This window comes from Haemorhous mexicanus, chromosome 3 (genome assembly GCF_027477595.1).
Source record: "Haemorhous mexicanus isolate bHaeMex1 chromosome 3, bHaeMex1.pri, whole genome shotgun sequence".
NCBI classification, from domain to species: Eukaryota; Metazoa; Chordata; class Aves; order Passeriformes; family Fringillidae; genus Haemorhous; species Haemorhous mexicanus.
Window position 1 is genome coordinate 54,970,796 of NC_082343.1, and position 27,820 is coordinate 54,998,615.

At 41.2% G+C, this 27,820-nt stretch overlaps 1 protein-coding gene across 1 annotated transcript in view; it reads left to right on the forward strand.

Annotated features, from left to right (window-relative positions):
* Positions 1–13,352, forward strand: part of AIG1 (androgen induced 1) — a 123,598-nt gene extending 110,246 nt beyond the window's left edge. Inside the window, exons 5-6 of the mRNA XM_059841875.1 lie at positions 9,515–9,678; positions 12,714–13,352. Coding sequence (XP_059697858.1) covers positions 9,515–9,678; positions 12,714–12,751 — 202 coding nt within the window. The 3' untranslated portion in view covers positions 12,752–13,352. The remainder of the gene's footprint in view (positions 1–9,514; positions 9,679–12,713) is intronic.
* Positions 13,353–27,820: the final 14,468 nt, after the last annotated feature.

Consider the following 27,820-nt stretch of genomic DNA (forward strand, 5'->3'; position numbering starts at 1 on the left):
TCACATTGTATTGGGGGTTTTGTACTGCTAAATTTGGGCACATATTTCATTATGGATATAATCGCTAACAGATTCACGCTGCATGCCTCGTTTGGTCCAAGACCTGGGCTTTGTCTGGTTTCCCCAGATGCTTATATTTTTAGAAAGTATATGCCAAACCTCACACAACAGGAATTTGTTGAACAATCCCATGTAAGCAGTGGTCTTTCCAAGGGTACATTTTTCAACCTTTTTTCAAGCTAAATGTTTTTCTTGGACCTTAGTTTTATTGCTTGGGGTTTTTGTTCTATCAAATAAAATTGAGACTAGGCAAATGATTTCCTGCATCAGTATTTAAGCAGCAAGAGAAAAGATAGAACACTGTCTTTTTTCTTTACTGATTCATAAATTCTTTCTGTAAAATAGATTACAGAATAAGTCTGTAATCCAAACACTCTAAAGTTTTTTTTAAGAAATGCAAATGTTGGTGAGAAATTAAACTAAAACAGAAGTAATCTTTCCTTTACAACATTAAATTAAGTCTTTGAACAGTTTCTAATCAACCTGACTTGCATGGCAGAGTTAATATACTTTGGTCACCCTAGTATTTGTTTTTCATTAAACCTTTGTTTTATTTATATTTCTCCTTTGATGCCATCTGTCTCTTATCCTTTCTGCATTTCATGACCCCCCCTTTCATACTCTTTCTTTTTACTTCACAATGTCCTTCTCTCAGCTAAGAAGGTATTTTCCAAAATTTCCACCAACCAAGAGAGATAAAACTAATGTGAGAGCAACATGGTCTCGAGGCAGTACTATCACACTGCTTCAGCTATGCAATTTGTCCCTCTGATCCACTGAAAGAGAGGTCATTACCCATACATATCCACACGCACTCAGCGATCACACAATGCTATTAATCCAGCTGAAGTGGGATGTTGTGTCCCAGGACAACAGCCACATTCTGCCATTTGCTTTTATAAACATACATAGCTTCCTTAAAAAAGAATAATATTTGTAATTGTAAGATAAGGGCAGCCTCATGCAAAAAGGCATATGATTATTCCCTCAGGAAAAAGTGATTATGTTCTTAACCCATATACAGTAATGCTTAACTGTGATAGTTCTTGAGCTTCCTCTAATAGTGCCTGGAGACAGATTGGCAGGTACCTATGGCTTGATCTCCTCTGGCAACTCCTAAAATCATCTAAGTAGACACATGCAATAGTATTTTTATAAGAATTTGAAATTGAAATAATCCAGTTTTACAAGTGAAACAAAACCAGATGTGTCTTAAAATCTTTTAAGAATCTGTTACAGTATCAGTGTGATGCTCATCTAGTTTGATCCTACCTACTACGGTGCATCTATATCCTGCAGCTACAAGGTTAAAGAAAATTGTAGGACAAGTAAAGCAGGAGAAGCAAATTCTGCATTAAATAATTACTGCATTAATAATTACCCAGGCACAGACTATGGTTATCTCACTTTGCTTTTGCTGTTTATTGGTTTTGCCTACACGTATATTATTTCCAAAGCAGATAGGGCTACTGTCAAGTGATTTGCCTTCTTCCAAGTTGTGATTTCTCTTTAAATGAGATGAGATAATCTTAAAAGTTCATCCTGCAAAATTATGCACATACAACCCATTTCTCCTTCTACTGTTATGGAAGGAGGCCTTTGCAGATTAGTGGAGGCAGACAAAACCTACACTGTGCCATCACTTGCAAGTTCTGCATGTCTTCAGCCTGCAGGTGCTGTTGAAGACTCTATCCAAGATACGCTTGAGGCTGCAAGCCAAATCTTGGTCCCATTACATCAATATGATATGTCGTATTCACAGGTTGGAAAAATCTGCCAGAAAGTATGAAAAGTGAGGAGTTTGTCATCCCTCTCATTCAGGGTGTGGCTTCTTTTCACAGCTGAAATCCACTGTCTTCCTGTTGCCAAGTGACCACATTACAGTAGAGACCTTAATCACTAAGAGGGTTTGGAATTGCTGAATTTGGATTCGTTGTCCTTGCTGGCAGCACCCTCAAGGTTAGCACAGTGTATTAAAATGAGACTATGCCTGCACATGACCTAGTTCCATACAGCCTGGTGGAACTTCCTTCCTTTGTACCTAGGGTTGACTATGGGTCCTGTTCTGAGGCTCTGTTTGTGGTTTATGTATTTTTAACTAGAATTTAGGGATCTGCCATTTGAGAATTTGTTCTTTTGCCTATTCCATTTTTCCCTCAGCAGAAGTGTTCTCACTGCAACCCTCAGAATAAAGTGAAGACAGTTGCTAATCAGATGTTCTCTATGTTTTGTTCTTGAATTTTGAATTCTCTTCCAATCTCAGCTGAAACTTTCTTACCATCCTACATGTTTTATGTATTGTGTTGCACTTTTTACAGGGAAGGAATATACAGGAGGATGTTGTTTAGGTTTGATTCTGTGAATGCTTTTCTCAACTCCAAGTAGAGGAAAGCTTGTTTTATTTTGTGTGTGACTGAATCTGTCATGTATGAAAGAGGTGATAGAATAGCAAATGCTTTTTAATGTATAATTGGTAAATAAAAAAACTGGCAAACGATTCTGAATAGCATCACTGAAATTGGAAGAACATAGCTAAATAACTTGATATCTCCTGAGCATGATTCAGAGACTTGTTTTCTGAGAAACATCCTTTTTTGAAGAGTAAAAGCATTTTCTGTTTTTCTTTTTATTTTTTTGTATTCTCTCCCTTCAGTCAAAGAGTTTTTGAGTAGGCACACTTAGCTCATGCTCTCTCTGTGAGAGGGAGCTCGCAAGGAACTGTGCCCAGGCAGAACATCCGCAGACTTGCATTGCATGTTGCAGACCATACATGGACTTTCAGGATCGAGGCCATGGGATAAGATGGGAAAAGCCTATTGGCTTTATTTAGCATGGCTTGAAAAGGTCACAGTTTGTGTTTAATTGTTAAATCTAGACAGTGCTAAGAAAACCAGAGCATTTGCCAGTACTACCAGAAAATTCTGCCAATAAGTGTATGGCGTTAGTTGTCAAGGAACAGAAAAGAGCCAGAAATGTGTTGCTCCTTGTAACAAGAATGACCTCATGGTAACTAATATCAGAGCCTAATATGTCCCTAAAATAAACTGAGACAAATATGTTTATTTTAAATGGTTTTCCTTTTCCCTCTACTTTTGAGCACTTCAGGATGCCAAAAAAACAGATCCTAGGAATCTGACTCCACTGCTGTAGTCGTGCTGGGCTGCATGTTTGGGAGCAAAAGGCTTGATCTGCTCTCTTACAGCTATCTCAAATCCACTAGGAGCTGCCTCCACATGTGCCAAGCTTGGACTTGATTCATTCTTTCATTCCTTTATAAATCTATTTAAAGAGCTTTTAAACTTTGATTTGAAAATAAAGTTTCTCTTGAAGTGACTTTAGGAAGTTCCTTAGATTTGCTGAGGGAGAGCATTTTGATGGGGTAATTTGCAGAATTCTTCTTGAACAAATTTAAGAAGGGAATGTACACTGAGGATTTGGAATGAATTTGAGATTGATTCTATCAGGCTTGCTGTAGGATTTCCACTAGCGATTCTCCATAGAAGGAGAGGAAGATCAGAAAGAGCAGATGTTGGCACAGACTGCTAGGACAAACCTTGACATTCAGAAGAGAGGGGTGGTGGGTTAGAGTGTGAAGCTTGGTGAGAATTGACAGTCATGTTGATAAAGAAGGACAGGATTGAGAAACCAGAAGAATTTTTGAGGTTGGTGGTGCCAATGGAGCGGGAGATACACAACACGGCTTTGCTAGGCTGTGCTGAGGGTTTGTATGTAGGAAGGGCATCATGCATGCTTTTGGAAGTGAGCACTGGGAATAAAAGTTCTATAAAGATCAGAGGAGTCCATGGTTAGAGAAAAAAAAAGTAAAATATCCTGGGGGCAAGTAAAAGAAATGAACTAAAATAATGGGTTAAAAGAGACGTGGATAAGGAAACATACAGCTCACAGGGCAGCAGCTTCAAAGCTGAAATCGTGAAAGTAAGTGGGGAATGCTGGGAGAGGGAGAGAGAAACAGAATTTGAAACTGGAGTGGAAGGCTGCTGTAGAAGTGGATGATAGATGAGACAACGCAGAGGAGGAGAAGAGAGTTGGAGCTGGAGCTGCCCCAAAGAGGAAAGAGTAGGAAGAAACAGAAGCAGCAGAAATAGGCCAGGGGAAGATTAGCGTCCCTTGTACCTGACCCAGAAGGTGGATGGCAGGGCAGAATTGCTTTCAGCAAGAGAAGGATGTATGGATCCCCAGCCTGTTAGGTCTCACTTAGCCATTTTGGACTGTTACTTTCTGGCTTGCCTCCACCTCCACATCCTCAAATGTTTCAGTCAAAGCAACAGCACAATCACAGATGACATGCATGGGTAATATGTTCTCACTTCCTTGTGCAGCTCCTTCAAATATAGCTCAAGAAGGCATAGCAACCATTACTATATTTAAAATGAAAAATTATTTATCAAAATAGATGACTTCCAGAGATGACAGCGCTTTGCAGCAAATCTGCTAAATTTCTGTCATTGTAGCTACCTGTACATAAACACAAATTTCTGCTAAGCTTTGTTCCTCCCAGAGGATGCCAGCACCTTGTCATGCTGAGTACATTCTGGATGTGACATTATTTGCAGCTGCAGTTTCTCAGGTCTTGTCTGCTTCTGACTGCATAAGCCACTCCACACCAGTAGCACAGTCCTGTGACCCACTTATTGTTCTCCACTCAGATGAATGGAGAGGAATCCAGCATTAAGAAAAAGGAACAAGAGGGGATGATTGCTGTTATTTCCTAAATGATGAATGTTTACTGAACTTACTTTTTAGTCTTTAAAATTCCTAAACTATGTACATTCCTGGTATAGGTGTATTAGGTCTGGCTGGCTGCTAATATAAGAAGCCAAACATTTTAATATAGCTGAGATCTTAAGAAAATTATTTGATGCAGAACAAACTCTCCTGTGTTTTTGGGGGGAAGGTTTGAAGATGCATCTCGCATCAATCAGTATTAGAAACCAAAAGTAGAACAAATTTAGTGAGGGTCATTGTGCTCCTGTCCCTGAAAGCACAAGATTGGACCTGCACTATAACCACAAAATATTTGCTTGTTTGTTTGTTTTGAATGTCTCAGCTGCTGTAAGCCTATCACCTTGTTTGGAAGACATTCCACATTTTAATAGTTCTGGTTAAAGTTATCACTCTTGGTGGAAAAGGAAGAGAGTGATGCTGGAAAAGATCGTGAAATAAAGGCATAGAAAATGCCCATGTTCTGCTTGCTAAAGAGTAGCCACTGGGAAGGCATCTACGATTTGTCTAGAACCAAGGATTCAGCCTTCCTTTGTGCCAGTCAAGGGAAATATGGAGAGCAGTGAAGATCTGGGAGAGGATTTGCTGCTGCAAGAAGTAACCAGAAAGGAACTGCTGTTCATAGATGGGAGTTGTCATGTACCCACGCTCCAGGTAGAGCTCATGTCAGATGCTTCAGGAGAGCTTAGCAAACCATTATGAAACAACCAGCCTTGAAGGGGGAGTTTTCTTCCAAAATTTATGTCAAAATGTAGGTGCTTAGATCCTTTGGTCGTGATGGTTTATATACCTTGTAGTCTTTAAACTTAGGCATAATTGTGCACGTTCTTATTGCTTGTACGTTCTCCTGATTTCAGGAACTGGCTAGAAGTGCGTGATTGGGCCTAGAGAAGATGAGTGGACTAAATAGGCTTCCAGACTTTCATACTTCAAAACTTTTTGAATATCTCTATTTCAGTGATGTATCACTGAAAGGTAGGGTAGAGCATTCCAGAGATTAATTAGGTATCATTCAGAAAGATATTTCCATTATTAGATTTGCATTTCTTGTCTCTGAGTTGCATTGAGGTGATTCTTCTGTCACAAGGAAGAAAATTGGAAGCTCTTCACCCATTTTATGTCATGCATTATTATTCTGTGTCCTTTCATTTGCTGCTCTTGAGAAGTTACGTAGCCCCTCCTCTAGCAGCCCCTTTTTCCAGAACTCATAGTACTGATTGTTGATGACGACAGATTATGATGAAGGACTCAAACTGGGCTGGACTCTCAGAGTCCAGACCACGAAGTACTGCCGAGCTATGATAGCTGAGAGCAGCCACCATGAAGGAGCAACAATTTTCTGCAACATCTCCCATTACAAAATTCATGAGCTGTCATGGTTATTATCTGCCATTATACTCACTTGTTGAGCTTGACACTGCCAGGACTAAGGTCTTACATGTGCTGTTGTTAAAGCTGTATCATTTAAACTGACAGAGTACGCATAAACCACAACGTTCCAACAAATTTTTGTGCTTAGTTTTCCTCATTAACAAAAGATCTACATCCAAAGAATAAATGTAAATGTATGTTCCCCGCATAGTTTTAATTTTCTCCGGATTACTTTGATAGGAGAGATATAAAACATCTACTGTATAGTAGAAGTGAAAACTAGCTACAAAGTCACATTTTTTGACAGATTTGTTAAAAACAAGCAATACTGTGCATTTTCAAATAGCTTTTTCTGATTTCTACACCAACTGGTTGAAAATTTCTAAAAACAACCACCTTTTTTTTTTAACAGACATTTTAATTTAAATACAATGTGTGAATATTTCCATTCCTTCTCTTTTTACCGTTTCTAACAAATGGCTAGATGAACTCCATGACCTGTAACACATTCATCTTTGAAAGTATACAGTTATGTCTATGTACAACTGCTACTGTTTCAAATCACAGGGAGGTTCAGATTAATTTTATCTTCTCAGAAGTAGCCAGCCCAGTTTTACTCCTCTTTTTCTCCTTTTGCTTTTTCTCCTCAGTTTATTTCAATCTAAACGACACATTTTTTACACCTGTTCAATAACAAAGTCTTCAATTTGATCTAGTTTTTTGCGCTCCTAAGTAAATCTTAATGCATGCTTCTCTGTGCTTAACTAATAATGAGGTTGGATAGGAGTAATGGCTACTGGAGTGGCAACACCGAAGGCATTCATTAACGTTGGTAATCAGCACTCTTGTGTGGAAGCTTTATGCTAATGGTTGATCAGCCCTTTGTAGTGCAGCCTCGAGAATGCCTGTATTTGCAGCAGGAGCAAACTCACTAAGAAAGGCCACCAGGTGAGGTTTCCATGGCAGCAGTTGTCCCTTTGCTGCTCCTGTTTGTAGTACAGACAATGCTGGAGCAGTCAGTGTGTCACTGCTCAGTGAGAGAAGGCTAATATTACTCCACCCCAGCATAGCCAGCAGCCCGCTGTGCATATTTTTAGAAGGATCAGGTGGGTTTGTGACTGTTGTCTCCAGAGTGGTGCTTGGTCCCTCTTGTGCTCAAAGCAGTGCTGACAGTGTGGCCACTCCAGGGACAGGCAAACAACAGCTACACTGAAGGTTTGAGCAGCATCACCATGCAGGGAGTGGGCTCCTGTGCTGGGCAGCAGGGAGCTGAGTATGTGAGCTGTCTGCAAAGCCTGAACTAACCAGATATTGCTGACATGCAGCAGCTCATCAGTGACTCATTGGTTGGATTGAGAAAATGCTTCCTCTTTCTAGCATAAATGTGTTCTAGTAAAAGCCACTTCTACTTGGTTCATGAAGCTGGCTACGTAGATGCCGTTTAGAAGGTCCCTTGAAAAGTCCCTCTGTAAATTATAACTTTATAATCCTGGAAAGTTTCATCACACCAGAGAAAATAAGTGGAGAAAGAGACTGGCTCTTTTTCAGTCTTTTTCCTTGGAGCTTGTTTTTCACAGAATGATCATTAGGGGAAAAAAAGCAAATGAAAACTGAAAGAAGTAAATGAAACTGAAAATTGTTAGGCGATAATAGACATTCCCTGCTAAGCGGACCTGGTAGCAGGGGACATCCCACTACCTTCTACCCAACTGTCTCATCTTTTTCTTTCGTCAGAAGGAACATGGTGTCCCCTGTTACCATGGGTTACGCAGGAACCCTTCATTTTTTCATAGATAATTTTATCTTGTCAGGTTAATTCTATCACAGAAGAATACTGGGGAAAATAACTGTAAAGTACAGAGATAATTTCCCATATGTGAACTGATTTGGAGAAAGGGGGTTTAATTGCATTTAGATCATGCAGATTAATTTACTGACACATGTAGTTTCCCAAGTGAGGTGTCCAACTGTTAAGGGTTGGGCTGTAATAAAAGCTTTTCCAGGGAGGAGAGAAGCTATGACAACCATGTACATTTCCAGGGTGATTGTTAAACAGGGATTCTGTACTCCCTGTGTGACAGAATTTTATGGTAGCAGTTTTCTGTGGACTTCTCTATCTCTGCCCTTTAGGAGCCTTTGACTGTTGATCTAGTGATCAAAAATCTTCCTTAAGCAAATAGAAACATCAGCAAGTGAATCAAATAATGGAAATCCCCATGTATAACAGTGCAGCTGCTCTAGCTGTGCTTCACTGTGAGCTTTTCACTCAAATTTTCAGGTCAGAAATTAAGAGATTTACATTCTTGAAGAGAGCCCAGCAAAGCCCCAGCTTGCCTTCACTGAGCACTTTACCCAGTTAGCCTCTGAGATGTTTGCTCAGTTGTTTGCCAGTATTTGCTTTTCTTAACTTCTACCTACTGGAATGTATGGACTCTCTCTGCTCCCTCTGACTTCACCGCTCACTGCATCAGATCCCAACACAAAAGCAATCCCATCAGAGGATACAGGTGTCCACTGCAGCCACACACAGCAAAACCACACACCTGAAGTGCTTCTTCAGGCTGCACTGCAGTAAAGCTGATAGTCTGTCTCTTGAGTTAGTGTACCAACAATGTCCTCTGTAGTTGAATACTAAAAATCTCTGTGTCACCAGCAAACCACCATCAATCCTTTTCCTTTACTGTATATTGGCTGTGGGGCTGGGCACTACTTTTGAGGTGTGGTTTTGTTTGGTCTTTTAAAAAAAATATTTGTCTTACCTAGAGAAAAATTACTAGATTCCAAATTATGGCAGGTAGCTGAAAGAAAAGGAGGACCAATCTAAAACACAGTTGCTGAAAAAATTATTCTCTCAAAGAGAATCTAAACCATATGCTTCTGGCAAACCCAAAAACTGATTACCATGTGTAGCGAGGAAAAGCAAAAGAAAAACGCAAATGTGTATGAAGTGAAAGCAGAATAACTGCAGAAAGCAGAGAGAGATGGTAGGAGAGCCTGTAGAACCCTGAATGCTTTTAGGATAAAGAACCTGCTTGGAACAGAGGCTGCTGCAGTTTCCATCTTTGGCACAAAACAGGGGTTTCCTCAGAAATATAAGTGAGCAAGGAAATACCTGCCTAGATCAGAAATTAAAATGGGCCAACTGCTCATAATAAACTGAAAGCAAGCAGTAAGAATGTGGGAAATCAGTCACACTTTCATCATTTGTGATGTCTGTTCCGGATGGAGGCCAGCCACATGCTCCAGTTCACCTGCAACTTGCGAGCCTTTCAAATAATTGCTTTTTGGGTTTCAGTAGCTAAGCCTACAGGCCAAGCTTGTTATTTTTGTTTTGTTTCAGGGTGTGCTGGATTCACCACGTTACAGGAGTGTGGGTGTACCCGCTTCTTGAGCACCTCAGCCCAGGTGTCAAAATAATCTTTTTTGCAGCCGTTACCGTAATAATTAACGTATTCTACTTGGTGGGAGAAGTCCTGAACAACTACATCTGGGATACGCAAAAATGTGAGTATTGTTTTACAAGTATTATCTCGTGAAATACACCATCAGGACTTGAGTATGTTTCTCTGAAAGTGTAGAATGTTTTAAGCTGACTAAAACAAAGGAAAATGACAGAAGTTCCACTGAAACATCTCGCTTGTCTGCCCTTAAAAACAGACGGATGAACAGAATGTCTGCTGGAGAGCCTGATGAGCTATGAATATGTATTCTCTTTTATAACTTACAGTACTAATTTAAGAGCTCTTGGCAATTACCTGAGATGTTTACAACCTACTTATTAGCTGATGAACCCATTAAATGCAGCTAGAATAAAGTATCATTCTGTGCAAATGCCATTAATGGTAGGCTTAGACTGAGAAATGAAAATATACTCTTTTAGTATTTTCAGGTATAAGGTATTTTCTCACCATATAAATTTACTCAGGGAAAATGAACATGTTCTTGTCAGTGAAATAACAGGAATGAAAGATCACTTTAGTGCAGGGTAAACTTAACTGTGCAGACTCTACATCATCTATCCTGCCTAGGCCACCCATTGCTGAGGAGAGGAAAAGGGAAAATAAGAAACACAAGATTAAAAGTAGGTTCCTTTTATCTATGAAAGATGTTTTTCATTTAACAAATTGAATGAAATAAGCAAACAACATTCATAATAGCTGCTGTGGCAAATCACAACTGGAGAGAAATAAATTCACCTGGTAGTTAATGGCATACACAACTCTCTTTAATAAGTCCTTCAATACCAGGTAGAATCTAATGCTAGAAGCTCAAAGCAGTTTTACTTTCTGTTTGCCCATATTAGTATCCAGGTGTAAAATGCCTTTTTGTTTTTGCTCCAGGACCATCAATCACTGGTCATAGTGTTCAAGACGGGTATTCAGTCCTCAGTTTGATGTCAAATTCACATTTATTTAACGTCTTTAAGTTAATTCAGGAAAGACATTTCCAAAAAAGGCAGCTGCAAGGAATAATTTCATTTGACCTAAGTCCTGTGTGAAGAATAATAGTGTGGTAAAGAATCACATATTCTTAGCAAGCCCATGAATAAGTAGATGGTGGAAAATCTCCTGCACTATTCCAAAGTATACATAACAAAATCCCTGCTCCTTGCAGCCTGCCGCCCTAGAGGAGCTAACTCAGTTTCGTCATTCTCCCAACATCTTTCAAGGTTTACCCTGGCATTATTGCCCTCTCCATCATTTCCTTCACATAGATAAGGGATATTGATCCCAAGTCCTTTGTGGCTCAAGCACTTGCAAAACAGAAAATGCCGTGAGTCATGTGCTGATTTGCAGAGCTTGAAACACTTTGCACAAACTTAACCCAAAGTGTGTGGCAGGAACACCACAAACAGCAGAGATGTAAAATTATGCCGGTCTGTCACCATGCAAGACCCGGGAAAATATTATTTGAAAACTGTACACTTAAAAGGGGCTTTTGAGCAGTAAGACTGCAAATCAAAACAGTCTGCCATGAGAAGATTTCTGGGGTGAGAAGGGGTTGTTTTGGGTTTGGAGTTTTTTTATTTGCCTCTGGAGATGCATTAAATAGAACCTCACTACTGACAAAATGATTTGCAGTTAGTTTTTCCAAGTTAAACCACAAACATGGTAGGGAAGGAAAAATTTGCCCTTTGTACAAGCCAGCGTCTGTCCACAATTTTGAGGATATCTGCATTCCTGCCAAACTATTTGATGCATCTCCAGTAGAGTGCTTCAGAAGAAAGGAAAGAGGTGCTTTCAAAAAGGCAAATAAAATAGCTTTTAAAATTATTGGAAAAGTTCCTTCTAGGAGAAAGCAGAAGACATAAGATTGGCTCTGGAGCAACATTGTAAACTGTCTGTAATCTTTTGGTCCCAGTCTGTTGTTTTGGTTGTTAAACCTTTGACTGTGGCTCTCCCATTACACCGGTGTGCCAGCAACACCCAGGGCCATTGTACTTGGGCTGCCGGTAACATGCAGACCCATTTGTCTTGGTGGTGTTTCTTTCAGCAAGGCAGCTCTGCAGTTGTGCTTTCTAACTGCAGATGAATCTTATTGTTTCCCATGTTGGAATTCATTAACTATGTTTTTTAAGTGATGTCTGGTGTACTTACTGCCTGTGCCTGTATTGCACTAGCAGGTGATCTTACTTGTGACTGGATTTTCCTCTCAGCATTCTCAAGCATTGCTTCTTTTTTGCCTTTGGTTATCGTAAGTCTTTCTTTTCCAGCATGCAGCAGGCCTGAAAAACTCCAAAAGAAATATTTGTATTTGAGATGTCTGGCAGAGAGGGCTTAGTCAGAAGAACAATACTTTTGTCAGATACCAGTAGTAATTCATTGTCCAGGAACAGGCATATGAAATAGCTGAATGTTTCCATTGCCAGAAAAAACACAGTCTGCTGCCTGGCCCAGCATAGAAAAGAGACAAATCCTGCAGTTAGAAAAATTTCTTTAAGGAGCTGTACACTCAACTCAGTCCACCTGATATTACTGAAAGAAATGCCCACTACAAGAAGAGAAAGGCACCCTCTCAGCAGTAATTGTTTATTCATTCTTGTACTTTTGAAAAAGGGAGATGTACCCGCAAATACTTAAAAATCCAATGTTGAAATGGAGAGGGGCTTCCAATTATTGAATTCTGAAACACAGTTATTAAAATTTTCTTTCAAACAAAGTTTTGTGCTTAGATTCAGCTATAGTAACATCTATTTTAGTTTGCTAGTAGGTAAGCAGAGCAGGTGAGGGAACTAAGTGTTCCCAGACCCCTGCAGCCATCAAAGGCTGGGTGTGCAGCAGGGGGTCAGGCTGATCTGAAAATGGGAGTGAGGGAGGGAGGATTGTGCAGTTCATTACTGGACAGCCACTGCCATCAGGTGTGCAGCTGCTCTTTTCCTTCACAGCAGGTGAGGTAACACATGCGAGCAAGTTCAGGAGAAACAACATCAATAAAGGGAAAAGAAAGATGAATGCATTAGAGAAACCTCTCTAAGCAAACCCTTCATTGGGTTGTTTTTATTGAGAGATTTTTAGAAGCTGCTCTCCATATGTTTTCAGGTATTGAAGAAGGAAAAGAAAAGCCGAAATCGGAGTAAACCATAAGAGACAACACGGAGGATTGTTTACGGCTGCATGGAAGATTTCTCATCCCCAACAGAGTTTGGCCTGGAGAGGAATCTTTTGGAAAGGAAGAAATTTCATGGGCCCACTTCTCAGTGCAAGGATATTTTTGGATTTTCTATGGGGGGAAAATGATTTTAGTTAAGAATAATATTAATGTTTCAACCTTCAATTTTTCCATGCTTGCATGTGACATACACATATAAGATGTATATTTATCTCCAAAGCATTCTCAACATGCATTTCTTGAATCAAATAAGTCATTTAACCATTAAGTCATTAGTTCTTTTTACTTCTGCCAAGAAAAACAATGAGTCCATTCTCTGTACTGTTTGAGAAAAGTTTAACCAGATAGGTCTAATACAGGGAAACAAAGCAATCCCATATATTTCAAATTACATAGAAGTTAATTGCATGAATGTATCTAAAGAAGAGTTCAGTCTGACTGAAATATTAATGTAACACTATGTAACAGCTGCCTTAAATTTGTTATGTTAATAATTTTACCAGTCCAGTGAAATCTTACTTGCAGTGTTAAGATCTTAGGACCTAAATAAAGATTAAATTATCCTTGCATTTCTGTTTTTTCATGCTGATTCTTGAAATTTTAGATGGATTGATGACATTTGAATGATACATATTCAGGTTTTCCAGTGTCAACTGTAGATTATATAATTTCTACATGAGAATTTTTCTTCTTATTTTCATAGTAAAATAACAAATCCTGCATTTTCAATTTGTAAGTTCTCAGTAGTGGGGCTGGGCTGTTTGTGTTGTAAAAGGGAGAGCATTTAAGTTCCTTCTTACTTCAGGAAGGCACATAAGCAGATGTTTGAAGTTAAGTGTATGCCTGTTTGTATAAGGAATTCAATTGCAAAATACTAGGGATTGTTTAAGTTTAACAGAATTCTGTTTAATTATTAGACAATCAAGAAGTAACTCTAGTAGGCAGAAAAAATTGTCAAGAACTAAAATAAAGTGAACAGAATAATTTTTGGCAAGAGAATATTTATTAAAAAGTAGCTTTACGATCCGAGTATTGGTATTCATATCACAAATTTTTTCATTAGTGTATTTAGTCATTTGTTTTAACACATGCAGAGCACTTTGAGTATGTATAGTGCTAATGTGTCTTTTTTAGTAAGGAGATTTCTGCAGTTCTAATGCTGTTTAACAGTGTTTCTGCTCTGGAATAATTCTGGGGGCAACAGATCTCGTGCAACACATTACATGCCTCCACAGTACTTTGAAAACATATTTATGTACACACTGTCATACAAACCAGCACAAGTTCAACAATGTGCTTTTTGGTTTGTTTCCTTCAAAAAAAAGACTCAGTAATTATATTGGCTTTGTCTGTCCATCTGCTAGATTATTTTTAACTTGATGATCAAGAGTTTCAAAGCTAAGCAAATTACTAGAAATTTCATGGAAATAAGTGGCCAGATAGAGAAGGTGCTCTTCTAATGATCCTACAGAAGGAGAGGACAGGATACACAAAACTAATAGAATTTGGAAGCAAATGGCCGTAGCCATGGGGCCTTGCATTAAGGATATTATGTTCGGCTGTTCCTGAATTCCCCATTAGATGTGCTCAATGTTACTTGCAACAGACTTTTAAAACTCAGGAAAGAAAGAAGACATGGATTCAGTCATGTTCAGTGAGCTAGGAACTGTTTAAAGTCACTGCTTCTGAAAGCTGTGGTAGCACATGAAAGTAGTGGTGGACAATGCATGTTCTGGGGGATCTGGCTGTACTTTACACAGCAGCAGCTGTGGCTTAGGGCGGGAAGCCCAAAGCACAAATCCTCTTGACTTTCTGTCATATGAAGAATTTGCATAACCTATACTCTGCTGTTAAGCCTAGGATTTTTTTTCTTTTTAATTTTTTTTCACGGGTATTGTTTCCTTCACAGAATTCCAGAATTCATTCTGATGGGAAGAATGTGTTAAAAAAAAATAAGAAGTGCCAAAATGCCACACAGCTGTACCCAATCTTCTAGAGCACACTCTGCTCATGTCTGCTGTATATATGGCACCAGTGAATACTGAATGTCTGAGATGTCAAAAATTGACATTGATGGAAAGATTCCTCCTTCTCAGCAAGTTTTGTACCAGCTCAAGATAGGTTTTTCTTCTAATACCATGTCATTATATGCAATATAGGAAATGTAGTAAGAATATAAAGAGAACAGAACTGTCAGAGATCAAGATTGCGCAGATGAATTCATAGGTAGGTGTCCAAGTGAAAGAAGGCTCCCTTTCAGAGGTATAGCATAGGCATGCTTAAAGTTGTCATCCCTCATATCTGTGAATTTGTGAATATTCAGCACCTGAAAAAAATAGACACCAAGCTTAGATCTCAGTTAAGCCCCTGAGGTTGGCAGTGTTAGCCAAAGGCAATATATGTGACACAAAACGTGGTGGGTTCCATTTGGTTTAAGAAAATTTATAGTATTCCAAGAAGGTTTGAACTCCATTTGTCTTCTCACATCTCAAAAAGTTCTCCACCTCCTGTGAGCTTTGAATCATCGTACTTAAAGTCAAAAACATTTTAGAGCATTAAATCCAGCCTCTGATGTATGAACCATGATATAAATAACTTGGGGGCCTGTGTACCCAGAGAGCCCTCTTCTAGACTATGTTCATTCCCTTTAGGATTACACAATCCATCATTCTTAAGAAAGATGATGGATGAATGATGACTAAAATAAAAGTCACTTGTAAACTTGCCAGATTTCAACCATCTTGGCTGAAATTGTCCCTGAAAGGTATTTCTCTTGGGGGAACTATTTTTTTGGTGGAAAGCTTTTTGTCAGAACAAGTAATTTATTTCCAAGTGAAAGTCTATGAAAAAAAAAAAGTCTAGAAAACTTTTCTCTAGTTTTGCTGTGGAACTCAGTCGGAGGACAACATTTATGTTTGCAGCTTTTCTGAGTTTATGGGGAATATCTATTTGTCTTGGTCCAGATTTTGGGAAAAACAATAAGCCGGCATTTCCCTGTAGTGCACAGGTAATTCTCCAGAGTGTTTATCAGCTTTGGGAATAATTAAAGTTGTGGCTGAATAGGATTTTCCCTGCCATCCCTTTCTGTTGATCCTCTCCATGCCTTGACTACCCAAGACACAGACCAGAAAGGGGAAGCCACTTTGCTTGCCATGTATTGTCAATATTTCCCCAGAGCTGATGCCAATAAAGGTGCATAGGAGTGTGAGGGAAGCCAAGCTTTGATAACAACCTGAGCAATGAGAATAGGCTCTAGATGGATTAACTAAGTGAAAAAAAACCTCTAGCTTTTCCCTTGAGGACTGCAATAAAATGCAATTAGTAGTGTTTGTTATAGCTGTAATGATAAACACATAGAAAACTCTGTGAAGGAGTCATTAGTTTTGTTGTTGGAGAAGAGCGCAGTGTGCAGTAAATAAGGAAGGCTGCCACACCTTGAACCACGAGGAAAAAACAAAATACAGTTTCATCATTCAGTGAGCACCATCCATCAAGTGTTACGAATGAGACACAGGAAAAAATACAGTGTGATCATCTAATTAAAGGCCTATCATTATTCATACTCACAAGGGGCCAAATTAAGGTTGAACAGACAGCCTAAATGCTGGCATTACCTCACTCTTCAATACCCAACTTTTCAAACTTAGTAATCTCTTTTTTTAGTAATAGAACACAAAATAGGGGATTAGAAAAAAAGGCTGGTTAGAAAGTCTAGGCACCATGTTGTCATGAATTTCATTGTGACTATGTCCCCTATTTGGCTTTAGAAAGCTCATCCTGACTTTCTGCCTGCATGTAGCTGCCCCAAAAGACATATTCATAGTTCCTATACCATTCTGTTACAAACGCTTTGCCATAACTTACAAACTTGTGCCACAATTTCAACATTAAATTATTTCAATCTGTGATTTGGCTTGTGTGGGATAAAACTGCAATTTGATGTCTTTGTATAGCAACCGTTGCCTTATTTTAAAGGAAAATGACAAATATTTTCCCTAATTTTCCCTAGTCTTTGCTTCTCTGCCCATGGGAGTAATATTAGCAAAACCACCACCAGTGCATGTCAAAGCCACTTGGACACTGAGTAGACTGACAAATGGCTCACCATTCTGCAGGCTCCAAGGGGCAGTTTGTAGTGGCAGTGTATAACTCAGGCACTTCTCAGTTCATTTTTCCTATTGAATTTGCTTTTCAAAGACTACTTCAAATCCTAACAATATATTCTTTGCCTTTTTTTTTTTTCTACAAGGATTGGTCAGTCTGCTCTGATTTGCACTTCAGTAGCCTTTGAAGACTCAGATACCATTAGAGTGAGCACTGAAAAGATTCATCTAAAATGTGAACTGATGTATAGTCCTGAAGAGACCATCAGCCTGAGATGAGCATCACCAAAGCAGGTTTGGTGTTCCTGCCCTGGGAGTAAAGGAGCAAGCAATAGAAGAGGTGTAGGTGAGGTCACTTCTGAATGCAGACTTAGAGAAGTGCTACTAATCCTATCTTTCAATGCCCTCTGTGAGTAGGGTTAACGTTGGTGACAGGTGTCTTCTGTCTGCAGCAGCATAAGAAAGCTCCTGATCAAAGCCTGCTGCATCCTGGAGGTAGTCTCCTCTAGGGTACCCATTGCTCTGCTCCTGTGGTTCAGAGCGGCACCTGCTGCTGTGGCCAGCTGGTTAAACTGGGGTCACAGATGTTCCTGGGAAGGACAGAAACCTGGGAGTTTTAACTACTGCCGAAGTCACAGGGATGAAAAGAACAACTGGAAGTTTGGCTGCTCAGCTCTCTATAGCAGCAATGATCTCTCTCCTCTTTTTAAAGTAAGAACAAAGGGAGAATGAAACCTAACTGGAAAGTAAAAGGATGTAACTGTTGAGGTCTGTTTAGAAAGGTTCTTGGGTGCATCCTCACCTCACAGCACATGCACTGGTGCTTTTGATTGCAGGGGCTTTACTGAATGAGGGGGCAAGTGGACTGGCAGGTAGGGCATTTTGTGTAGTGCTTCTAATGATGTAATCTCAGGGGTTTGGGCTTAGAGTGAAAATGTGCATTTTGAGCATAGCTACTTCCTCTTGCTTGTATTATTTAAGTAACTAGGAAGAACAGAACTGCCCAATTTGCAGACCACAAACGTGAAATATATTTAGCATATATTCTCCAAAATGAGCAATTTTATTTTTATCAAAATGCACTCTGTTTTGTTCAAGTAACAGATGGAAATCAGTGGGTTTTAATGTAACCCAGAAGAGCAAGTTGTAGTCTTATTTCCTTAAGTACCCCTTTGTTGTTCAGACCACAGCTGTAAAGGGATTTGAGCCTCATCACAATAAATGCCAGTACAGAAATTTGAAAGGTAGGCCACAGACTTTGTGGCCCACTGGAGAAGGTATATGCTGTTCCTTAGAGTTGTATAAAATGAGACAGAAATGAAATAGCATCTTTTTCGTGTTATTAATGTCACAACTAGCCATGGAGTTCACATTCAGCATTTTATATATAGCTTGTGTATTAAAAAATAAATGTCTACCATTAGGCTGGAGAAGTATCTCTGCAGTGGGCATTCTGAATGTAGAGATTGCAATGGTGCAGTCAGTTCTAGGACTGAATGTCTCTTTGCTTTCTACTATGCAGATAGGCCCCTCTGTATCTGTATTGTGTAGATAGAAGTTCAACACACACATGGGCACATATACATACACATATGTATACACACAGGATCTGCTGCAGAAACAAGTGATGACAGTTGGATGTTAAATGGCAGTTACTTACTTTACATGGGAAGAAATCAGGCACTGTGGAAAGCATCATTTTTGACAGGGGTAGTAATGCCACCATAACTCCAAACTGACAGCCCCTTGCCCTCCTACTTTTCTCCTGGGAATAAGGCTGGTCAGCTGCTGGCCATCCTGCCCAAAGCAACAGGAACAGTCTGTGGCTGCAGGACTCTGCAGTTCCTGCATTTCTGCAGGCAGAACAGTGCCTGGATAGCTGTCTATATATAATTTTTTTAGCTTATTTATTATGTACAATAAAATAAGTTGTTCTTATATAATAATGGTTCTCAGTTTGGCTCTGAAGTTTGCACCTGACAGATGAAATGGGATAAAAGAGAGGGAGGTCACACCTCTTCTGTGACTGGTATTAAGCTGAAAAACCATTCTCTAGAGAATGGAGTGGCTTAACAGGAGTGCTATTAGTCATAGAGTAGGAAGAGGCAGTTAGTCATACAATACCTAATGAGGCAGTGAAATGACAGTAATGGAGGAGCTCAACTACCTGTGCATATTCTGGCCAAGAGTTACCATGGAAGGTATGGAAGAGGGAATTTCTTGAATCTTCATATCTTGGAATGGGCAGGTGGGATGTTCACCAAGGCAGGGAGGGCTTTCAGACATGGGTGAAGCTCAGGAGATGGCTCATTGGAGATGTAATCCTAGCTGAGCCACTAAGCAATACTGACCACAACACAATTGGATTCACCTGCCCGGCTCCTTTGGTACCATGTAAGGTACCAAGCTTTGTACAATAACCCTAAACATTGGGGAAGAGAGGTGGAGAGGACAGGAATGTGGGTGGGGGAAAGTGGAAAAAGCTGTTACCATCCAGAGGTTACCTGCCTCCAGCAGACAGTTGTACAAAGGAGTCCCCTTGACACAAACGATGGGAGCTTTTGCCATCCACTGGGAGTGTTTTGCAGTGAATGTTTATTAGACAGCCAAGAAAGGATGAAACAACCTGGTTAGAAAAATTACCTTGCTCAGGTGTAGCCCACAGCTAGATGCATACAGTCCAGAGAGAGCACTCAGTCAAAATGGGTTTTGGTCTCTTTCTGCTGAGGCCTTAGAGTTATGCAGGATTTTGAGCCCATTCCTTGGAGAAGGAGTTTACTGAGGCCAACCTGTCTGCAGAAATGGTGCAATAGGCATCCTGCCAAGGACAGCACAGTGTGTAAAATCCCAGGTCTGCGGAGAAAGTATGCAGGCACGTGACAGTATATTGTGGTACCTTTAATGTCAGAACCACTGGTGGGATAGCTGTAGTTAGAGACACACATAAATACATTGGTATCATGATATTCCAACTCCTTCTAGCATTACAGAGGTTTTGAAAGGAGCCACAGTACTGACTAGGCAGTAAGCTTAGAAAGGGGGCCACTGGATGGACCTATCATACAATTAAACCAAGAGCACTAGTTAAGTCAGGTACGTGGCTGTCACTGCAGTCAGGGTTACAGACATGGGTGTCACTGCACAGTGTTGCAGCATCCCCTTTGTAGTGGCCCGCAGCTCAGCCCTGTATGATGTGTAGTGCTTTTCCTACAGTGGGAAGTTCAAACAGCCAAAGCCATCCCAGGGGTTAGCCAGACCCTGCCTGCAAACAAGTATTCTGCTCTGCTTACGAACTCAGCTCCCACACAGGGTGGCATATATACTGGCATGTGCCATAGGAATGGTTGATGTGTGTGTCTGGAGATTTCAGGCTAACTCAAAGCAAAAAGTAAATAAATAAAAAACCCAAAAGAAAAGAGATGTAAGGCTTTGCTTAATAGAGCATTAATTATGCAGGTACTGAAAGATTTCTAGTCCCTTTCAGCACTCAGAGTTTAGATTCTGCTGGATATACTTAATTTTTTAAAGCCCTCAACATTTTGCAGTTTACACATTTGCATAGCGTAGGACTACTGTCAGGAACATATATCTACAGATCTGGGGCAGGAGCTGTTCTCATCATTACAGTGGGATGGAAAAGAGAAAGCAGTTCAAAGGAGGAGGATGGGGGAAGGGAAGCATTTCCATATATTTTTTAAGGAATCATAAAGACACAGAGGCAAGTGTGTCAATCATGAGACGCAGTTCTCTCTTTAATATTGTCAGGAACACGAAAGTTCACAGAGCACATGTGTGAGAGGGTGCTGTGCTGCCTTGACTACATGATCTGCATGATACATGTCAGAAGATGGGAATGTTGCTATGGCAATTCTTCTCTCTCCTGAATACTAAGTTGTCGAAGAAGCCAGTTCACAGTCAGGCAGGCTCACTTATGAACTTGCTTTAGCTTGAAGATGCTAAATACTATTTATAGCTTCTCTTGCAAGGAGACAGCATTGTTTTCTGCCCTGGCCTCTTAAGGCCCTGTGCCCCTGCCCTCCACTATTCAGGATGTTTATGTGATTTGGAAGCTGCTGAGGGCAGAGATTTAACTGAATTTTGTGCTGGAGAGTGTTGGGGTTTTCCCTCAGTCTATACAGTGTCCTTCAATTTTCATCTTGCTAAGAAGGCAACAGACAATTGGGTCTTTCTGCATTTCCAAAAGTCATCTTGCTGTTTTTATAAAGTTCTAGATTGAGTAATTCGTTTATCTTTACTTTCAGTCCGCAGAGGAGTAGCCTGTTCTCTGTAATGCTTTCCCCCTGGCAGGACAGCAAGAGAGGGACTGGCAGCCTGTTGGTGCCCCCTACCAATTTTTTCACTGGGTGACCCTTAGAGCCCATCCTGTCCTTGCCTCTGTTATGGAGCCATTCCCACTGTGCTGTGTGGGTGCTGCCATGGGAAAGGGATGCCTGCACCAACAGCTCTTCTACTGCACCTGTGATTTCCCTTGGAAATAATGCTCTGGTTTGCTTCCTTCCCTAAAAACCCATATAGCCCTGCTTCATGGAAGCAAAGCAGCTTTCTTGTAGAGATGGCAAACATAGGTAGATGCAGGGATTCCTGTATTACAGTGTCTCCCAATGTCCATGTTGTATTATGTTTTCTGGTAGCAGTCTCTGTTTTCAGCTATTTTCCTTTAACCTAAGTTTCATTTTGTAGATTGGAATAGTCCTCAGTAGGAAATTCTACATGTCTGATTCAGGCTAAATTTTCTACGATGGCTCAGGCACTCCAAAACTGAAGATAAGCAAAACCAGACTGTATTGTCCATATAAAAAAAAAAATCCTACAAAAATTCCTTCAAACTTGGGTGCTTTTTTTCTTTTTTTTTTCCTTTTTTTCTTTTTTTTTTCTTTTTTTTTCTTTTTTTTTCTTTTTTTTTTTTTAATGGGGATGGATACTGCTATAGGAAACTCTGCAGGTAGGCAGAATGTAAAATCCTGATCTGATGTGCTGTAAATTAATCAGGACAACATAGAAAGAAAAAATCAGTTGTTCTGCTTACCTGTGTGATGCTAGGTATTTTACTTCATTTTACCACCTCGCAGTTGGCCAGTAACTTCTTTTATAGTTTGAAGTGTTTATTTAGCACCTCCCATGGGCTCTAAAAGTACTAAAACAAATGAGTTCTGCAAGAGCAAAAGATCAAGGCAAAGGTGCCATTGAAAGTGATGACAATTTGTATACCAAGGTACTCCTAATACCCACCTCAAACAGAATGTTCCCAGCGTATGGATTTGATTCTTCAGTGATCAGTTAAAGAATAACAAAGCCAACAGAAAATACAATAACCTGTCACAGAGAGAAATGTGACCAAAAGAACAATGAAAGATCATTTTAATGTCCAATTCCAATAAGACAACAAAGCTCTCAGACAAGTCACTGGTTCATGTACAAGAAGAGACATTTGCAAATACAGAACATCTTTGGAAACTGCAGGAGCAGATGCTCTCCAGAGAAATGTGTCTTCTTGATATAGCATTCATTTGCACCTGTAAGAACAAGAAATAAGTGGAAGAATTTCAAAATCAAGCCTTGACTCTGTAACACATATGCTGGCATAATTTAGACCCCCCAAAAATGTCAATGACTTAATGATTTATTTTATGTCTCATTTCTGCTGTGCTCATCAAGAGAGCATTACTTAGTCCAGGTGGTCTGAGGATTTTGATACCCATGTGACTCAGAGGCAGGGATTCAAACCACATTGGCCGGTACAGAGATGTCAAAAAGTTTCCATAGTGCAAGGGACACAGAAATGAAAAGTATTTGCTGGTTTAGAGGGATTAACACAGAGAGGTCAATTAGCAGCTTGCAGCTACCCAGACCTAGGATTCTTAAACTATGCTCTCTTCTTTCTTTTCCATCTGAGCCCATTTTGTTTCCAGAGATTTAAGGGACGAACTTGAGAAGCCGCTCCTGCTGCAGGTACTTTCCATGTTTCTGAGCGAGCAAGCCAAGAAAAACAGCAGTCCAAGATAATTTTCCTACAGAGTTCCACACCAGCTAGAGAAGGAAGATGAAGTGCAGAAGATTTGCTGACAGTGCAGCTCTCTCTGTTGAAGGGGACCGGCATGTGCTGCTTTCTTACAGGCAGGATTGCCCCCAGGTCAGAGTGTAGTGCTGCTGCAGCTTGCCCAGAGCAGCATATCTGAAAGACTGAAAAGCTTAAAATTCCCTCCTCAAAGAGCAGCTTTTACTTGGTGCTGCCAGAAGCTGTTCATGACCACAAAGCCTCATCTGGGATGTGACCATGAGAGCTTCCTGAAACAGCCGTGCTGCTTGCAGGCTGTCTGCCTCTAGTGACCACAGCGTGATCCCTTTGCTTTCCCCACTGCAGCCGAGGATCACTTGCCCATCCCTGGAACAACTCCTCTGCATTCACAGCCATGAAAAACCGCAGGAGCTGGAGTAAACCAAGATTTATTCAGAGAGAGGGTCTGAATCCAATTAGAGCAAAATAAACAGTCAACATGACACATTTCCTTCTCACCTCTGCAGAAGCTTATCTAGCTGATCCCTTTGTGTTGTAACAGGAAAATCCCTGATACCTTAAGCTCCACAGCCAGTGCTGGAGGACGCGGCACAGGCAGCAAACACCAGCTGGGCCTCCAGCCCACCCAGCTCTGCCTTTGGTACTGTGAGCCAGCAGCTGCCTCGGGTGCCTCCTCAAACTTTCTGCTACAGAGCTTACAGGCAAGCATTGACTTGGGGCCACATCTCATTTTCTTTTCCCAAATAAGCATTCTGCTTTGCTGCTGTGATGCAAGTTTCCTAAATAAGATATTCTGGGAAAGAGATCTTCCTGTGTGCTTTTGATAGGAGACAATCCTTTCTTTCAGGAGGCATGGCATTCTCACAGGCTGCACTGACATCCTGTGGCACAACTTCCCTGCCTGGAAAGAACATTAAGGGACAGCTTTGCCCCTCCATGTCCCCTCTCTGCAAGTCACTCTTGTGTCATCCAAACCCTTTGGGAGGGGAAGGGGCACCTGCCCCCTTGCTGGGTCCAGCACCAGCTCCTGCCCACTGTGCCTGGCAGGCACAGCTCCTGATGTCGCCTCAGCTGCCACTCCTCCAGCCACCACCGGCCTGGGAGTGAGGGACCGGCCCCCCGCCCCATTTTGGCGTTTGAATCACTGCCCACAGCATCAGGGCTGTGCGAGCATGAGCTGTAGTGACACAGTACTGGGTGGGGTGTTGCTGGAAGGGTGGGAGCTTTTTTAAGGGAAAAAATGATGAAAATCGCTCACCCCCACACCTCCCCCGCATCCCCAACCTCTTCTGCCCACCAGGCACTGAGCCCTGCCTTGTGGTGGCCAGGGTCTGCAGCAAGCTGCATCCCTCAGCCCAGGCTAAGGCACTGTGCAAAATAGCACCCAGCCCCTCAGAAGGCGAGTTTAATTTTACTTCCCCTTGGAGAATAGCGTTAATCCGGAACTTTTTAGGCACCACTCGATCAGCTGAATTACAGCTATTAGCTTTGGACTCTAGGCATTTTTATGAGATATTAGTTCCAGGGCTTGTGGTTTGGCATGGAAAGCATATTATTCACACACAAAACAACTGCATTAAAATAACATTAGGAATCTGGCTTAAACTGACAAAACCTAGGAAACTCAGAATTAAGGCTGAAAGTATGTCCTTAACTCACCCACTGCGTGCCCGTGTGGCCGCTTGGGCGGCGTACTGGCCCCACTGCCTCCAGCTGAGCCTTACTCCCATTATTGTTCCAGGGAGGAAATAGGCTGCACCTCGACTGAGGTCCCACCATCCCTGGGAGCAACAATCCCACCTTGTGCCTTGGAGCCCTCGTCCAGTCAGTCAAGTTTCAGGAGTTAGGTGTAATGCAACTTTTTTTCTGCGCATCTCTACCTAGAGCCAGGTTTCCTCCCCTGTCACCAGCACCACCGTGGTCAGAGCAAAAGCTGCGCACAGCTGTGGAGGCTGGATGGAGGCAACACCAGCCCCAAGAGAGACAGATGGGCCTTTCTGCAAGCTGCTGGGGAAAAACCCTTGGCTCAGAAAATGCCTTCTAATGTTCATTTTGTGGACCACCTCACTATGAGGGAGCTGAGGCCAAGAACTAGTGTGAAGACACAAGTTGCTGTCACTGGAGCTGGGGAGGGGCAGGGGGAAACTTGTGCAGGAATTTTCCCAAATGGCTTCCCTTTTGCAGGGGAGGTGATGCTACACACACAGAAATTTGTGTCATAGCATCCAGTAGCTGCAAAACAAAGGAGTGTCCCTAAAAGGGTCACACAGTGGATCAAGGAGAAAAGCTGCGTGCACTCCTGGTCTGAACATCTGCTGTGCTCCAGTTTTTCTCCCAGAGCCCTGTCCTTGATCATGGGACACAAATATCAAAATGCTGGTCTGGGCCCTGGCTTTCCAGAAGGTGCCTCTGGGCTGTGGAAAAGGCGGTCTCAACTGCAGCATGTTCTCTGCAAGAGCAAACAAACAAAGCAGCAGCCTCAGCAGAATCACAGCTCACATCATCCAAGAAATGAATTACCACAGGCCTCTAGGAAGGACTGATCTGCTCACTCCTGGAGCACAGCTCATTTTTAAGATGTTCTTCCTCCATGGCCAAATATTTGCCTCCACATGGCAGCAAAATCAGCTCCTCTAAAGCCCTGTTTGAAATAAGCTTCACATCTGCCCTACCCATTCCTTTTATTTAGGACCTCTGCAGTTCTGTAGGAAACAATCCAAGATGCTCATGCATGATGGATCTCTCAAGAATAAACCACATTAAAAAGAAAAAATCCAGAAGGCAGCAGCGAAAGAAAAAAATATTGTGTTGAAGTTGCAAGGTTGTCACATTGCACTGTAAAAGGGGGTGCACCTTAACCATATTGGGTGTGATTTTCTTCCTCTCAGTGAGGTGAGAAATACATTTACTATTCCCATCTTGGAAGCAAAATAAAAAGAATAATTATTTCCTTTCCCAGCAAAGGAAAATGAAGCTGAGCTTTTAAAAGCTGTGCTTTTTCCTTGCATGCCTTAAACCAACATATTCCCTTGCTGGCTGGCATTTGCAGACCACAAACACATTGCTACACGTGGCACCAAATTTGTGTTTCAGGTCAGAATTGAGATGTTCTGGTGATAAATGAGAGATGCTTGTTCTATGGACATCTTGTCCCAGAAACACTGTAGCTAAATTTACTGTAGAGCACTACCAGTTTAATTCTTCCTTAGGAGGACTTTTAATGAACAGAAAAAAAAAAAAAAAAAAGTTTTGACTGTTCTGGAACCATTCTCCAAACATAATTTGGGACCTCAGTATGAGGCCACCTTGGTTTTCTTTAAAAGTTAAACGTTGCTGACTGTGTCCATGTATTTCAGAGTACAGACAGCACCATGAATGTTCACCACTTAAAAAGATGAGTCTGAAATGAGCACGTGTTGCATGACATAGAGGTTGTGTCACCCTTGTCCTTTGGATCTCATGAGACAGACCCTCAGAGCTGGGCTAGTGCGCATACATGCAGAGCATTTCCAGAAAATGATGGAATATAGGCCAGGATGGGTTTTCAGGTATCATGGGGAAGGGTCTCTTATCTTGCCCATGCACATCTGCAATCCCCACAAAAAAAAAAAAAAATTACCAGAAAATAAAAAGAAGTTGAGACTGCAGGTGTGTGCATTTTATTAAGCCCACTGTGTGCCTTGCAGAAAATGGTTGAAATGGGAGGTGATTGTTTCCATATTAAGGAAGCCTTAAGAATGACTGACAAGTCATTCTTTTGCAGTTTTTATTTCTGCCAATCATATCACTGAGGACAACAGTGAATAGTGCATATTTAGAAAATGTATTTTTAAAGCTGGGCTTTGACTGAACAGTCTCTACTTCATGGGAAACTGAAGCCTTTCCTTCCCAACAAGCTGTGACTTAAAAGCAGCAAGTGAAAGAGAAAAAAACCCAAAGGTATAATGAAGAAATAAAACTATTAAAAAAAAGTGGTCTTTCTAAATGGGCACCAGGACCCTACACCCTCTTTTCAGTCTTGGGAGCAAACTAGATGTTCATATATGAGGACACAGATCAGAGGGAATAGGCAAGGAAGAAGAGACAGTGTGATAACCCTGTATGTTAGGGAGTGTTTTGATTTTCTGAAGCTTACTGATGGTGGCAATAAGGTTGAGTGTTTATGGATAAGAATCTGTGTAAAGGCCAACAAGGCACTGGGTTTTTGAAAGGCAGACTTTAACCTGTCTAGGAATGGTTGACAGAGTCCAATGGCAGTCAGTCCTCAAGGGCAGAGGGGTCCAGGAAGGCTGGACATTCTTCAAGAAGGAAATCCCAGAGGTGTGGGGGTAGGCTGAAAGATGAGCCAGTGGGGAAGAAGACCAGCTTGGCTGAACAGAGAGCTTTGGTTGGAATTTGGAGATGAAAAGAGCATTTATGATCTTCAGAAGAAGAGGCAGGCAACTCAGGAGGACTGCAAAGATGTTGTGAGGTTATGCAGGGAGAAAATTAGAAGGACCAAAGCCCAGCTAGAACTTAATCTGGCTAGTGCAGGAAAAGACAATAAAAAATGTTTCTATAAATACACCATCAACAACAGCAGGGCTAAGGAGAATCCGCATCCTTTATTAGATGTGAGGGGAAGTGACAAAGGGTGAGGAGAAGAGTGAGGTGCTTAATGCCTTCTTTGCCTTAGTCTTTAACACAGTCAGTGGTTGTTGGGGCACCCAGTGCCCTGAGCTGGAAGACAGGGGTGGGGAACAGAATGAAGCCCCCATGATCTAAGAGATGTTGGTCAGTGACTGCAACACAATTCAGATACACACAAGTTTATAGGGCTGGATGAGATCCACCCAAGGGTACTGAGGGAGCTGGCAGAAGTGCTCACCAGTCCACCTCCCATCCTTCACCAGCAGTC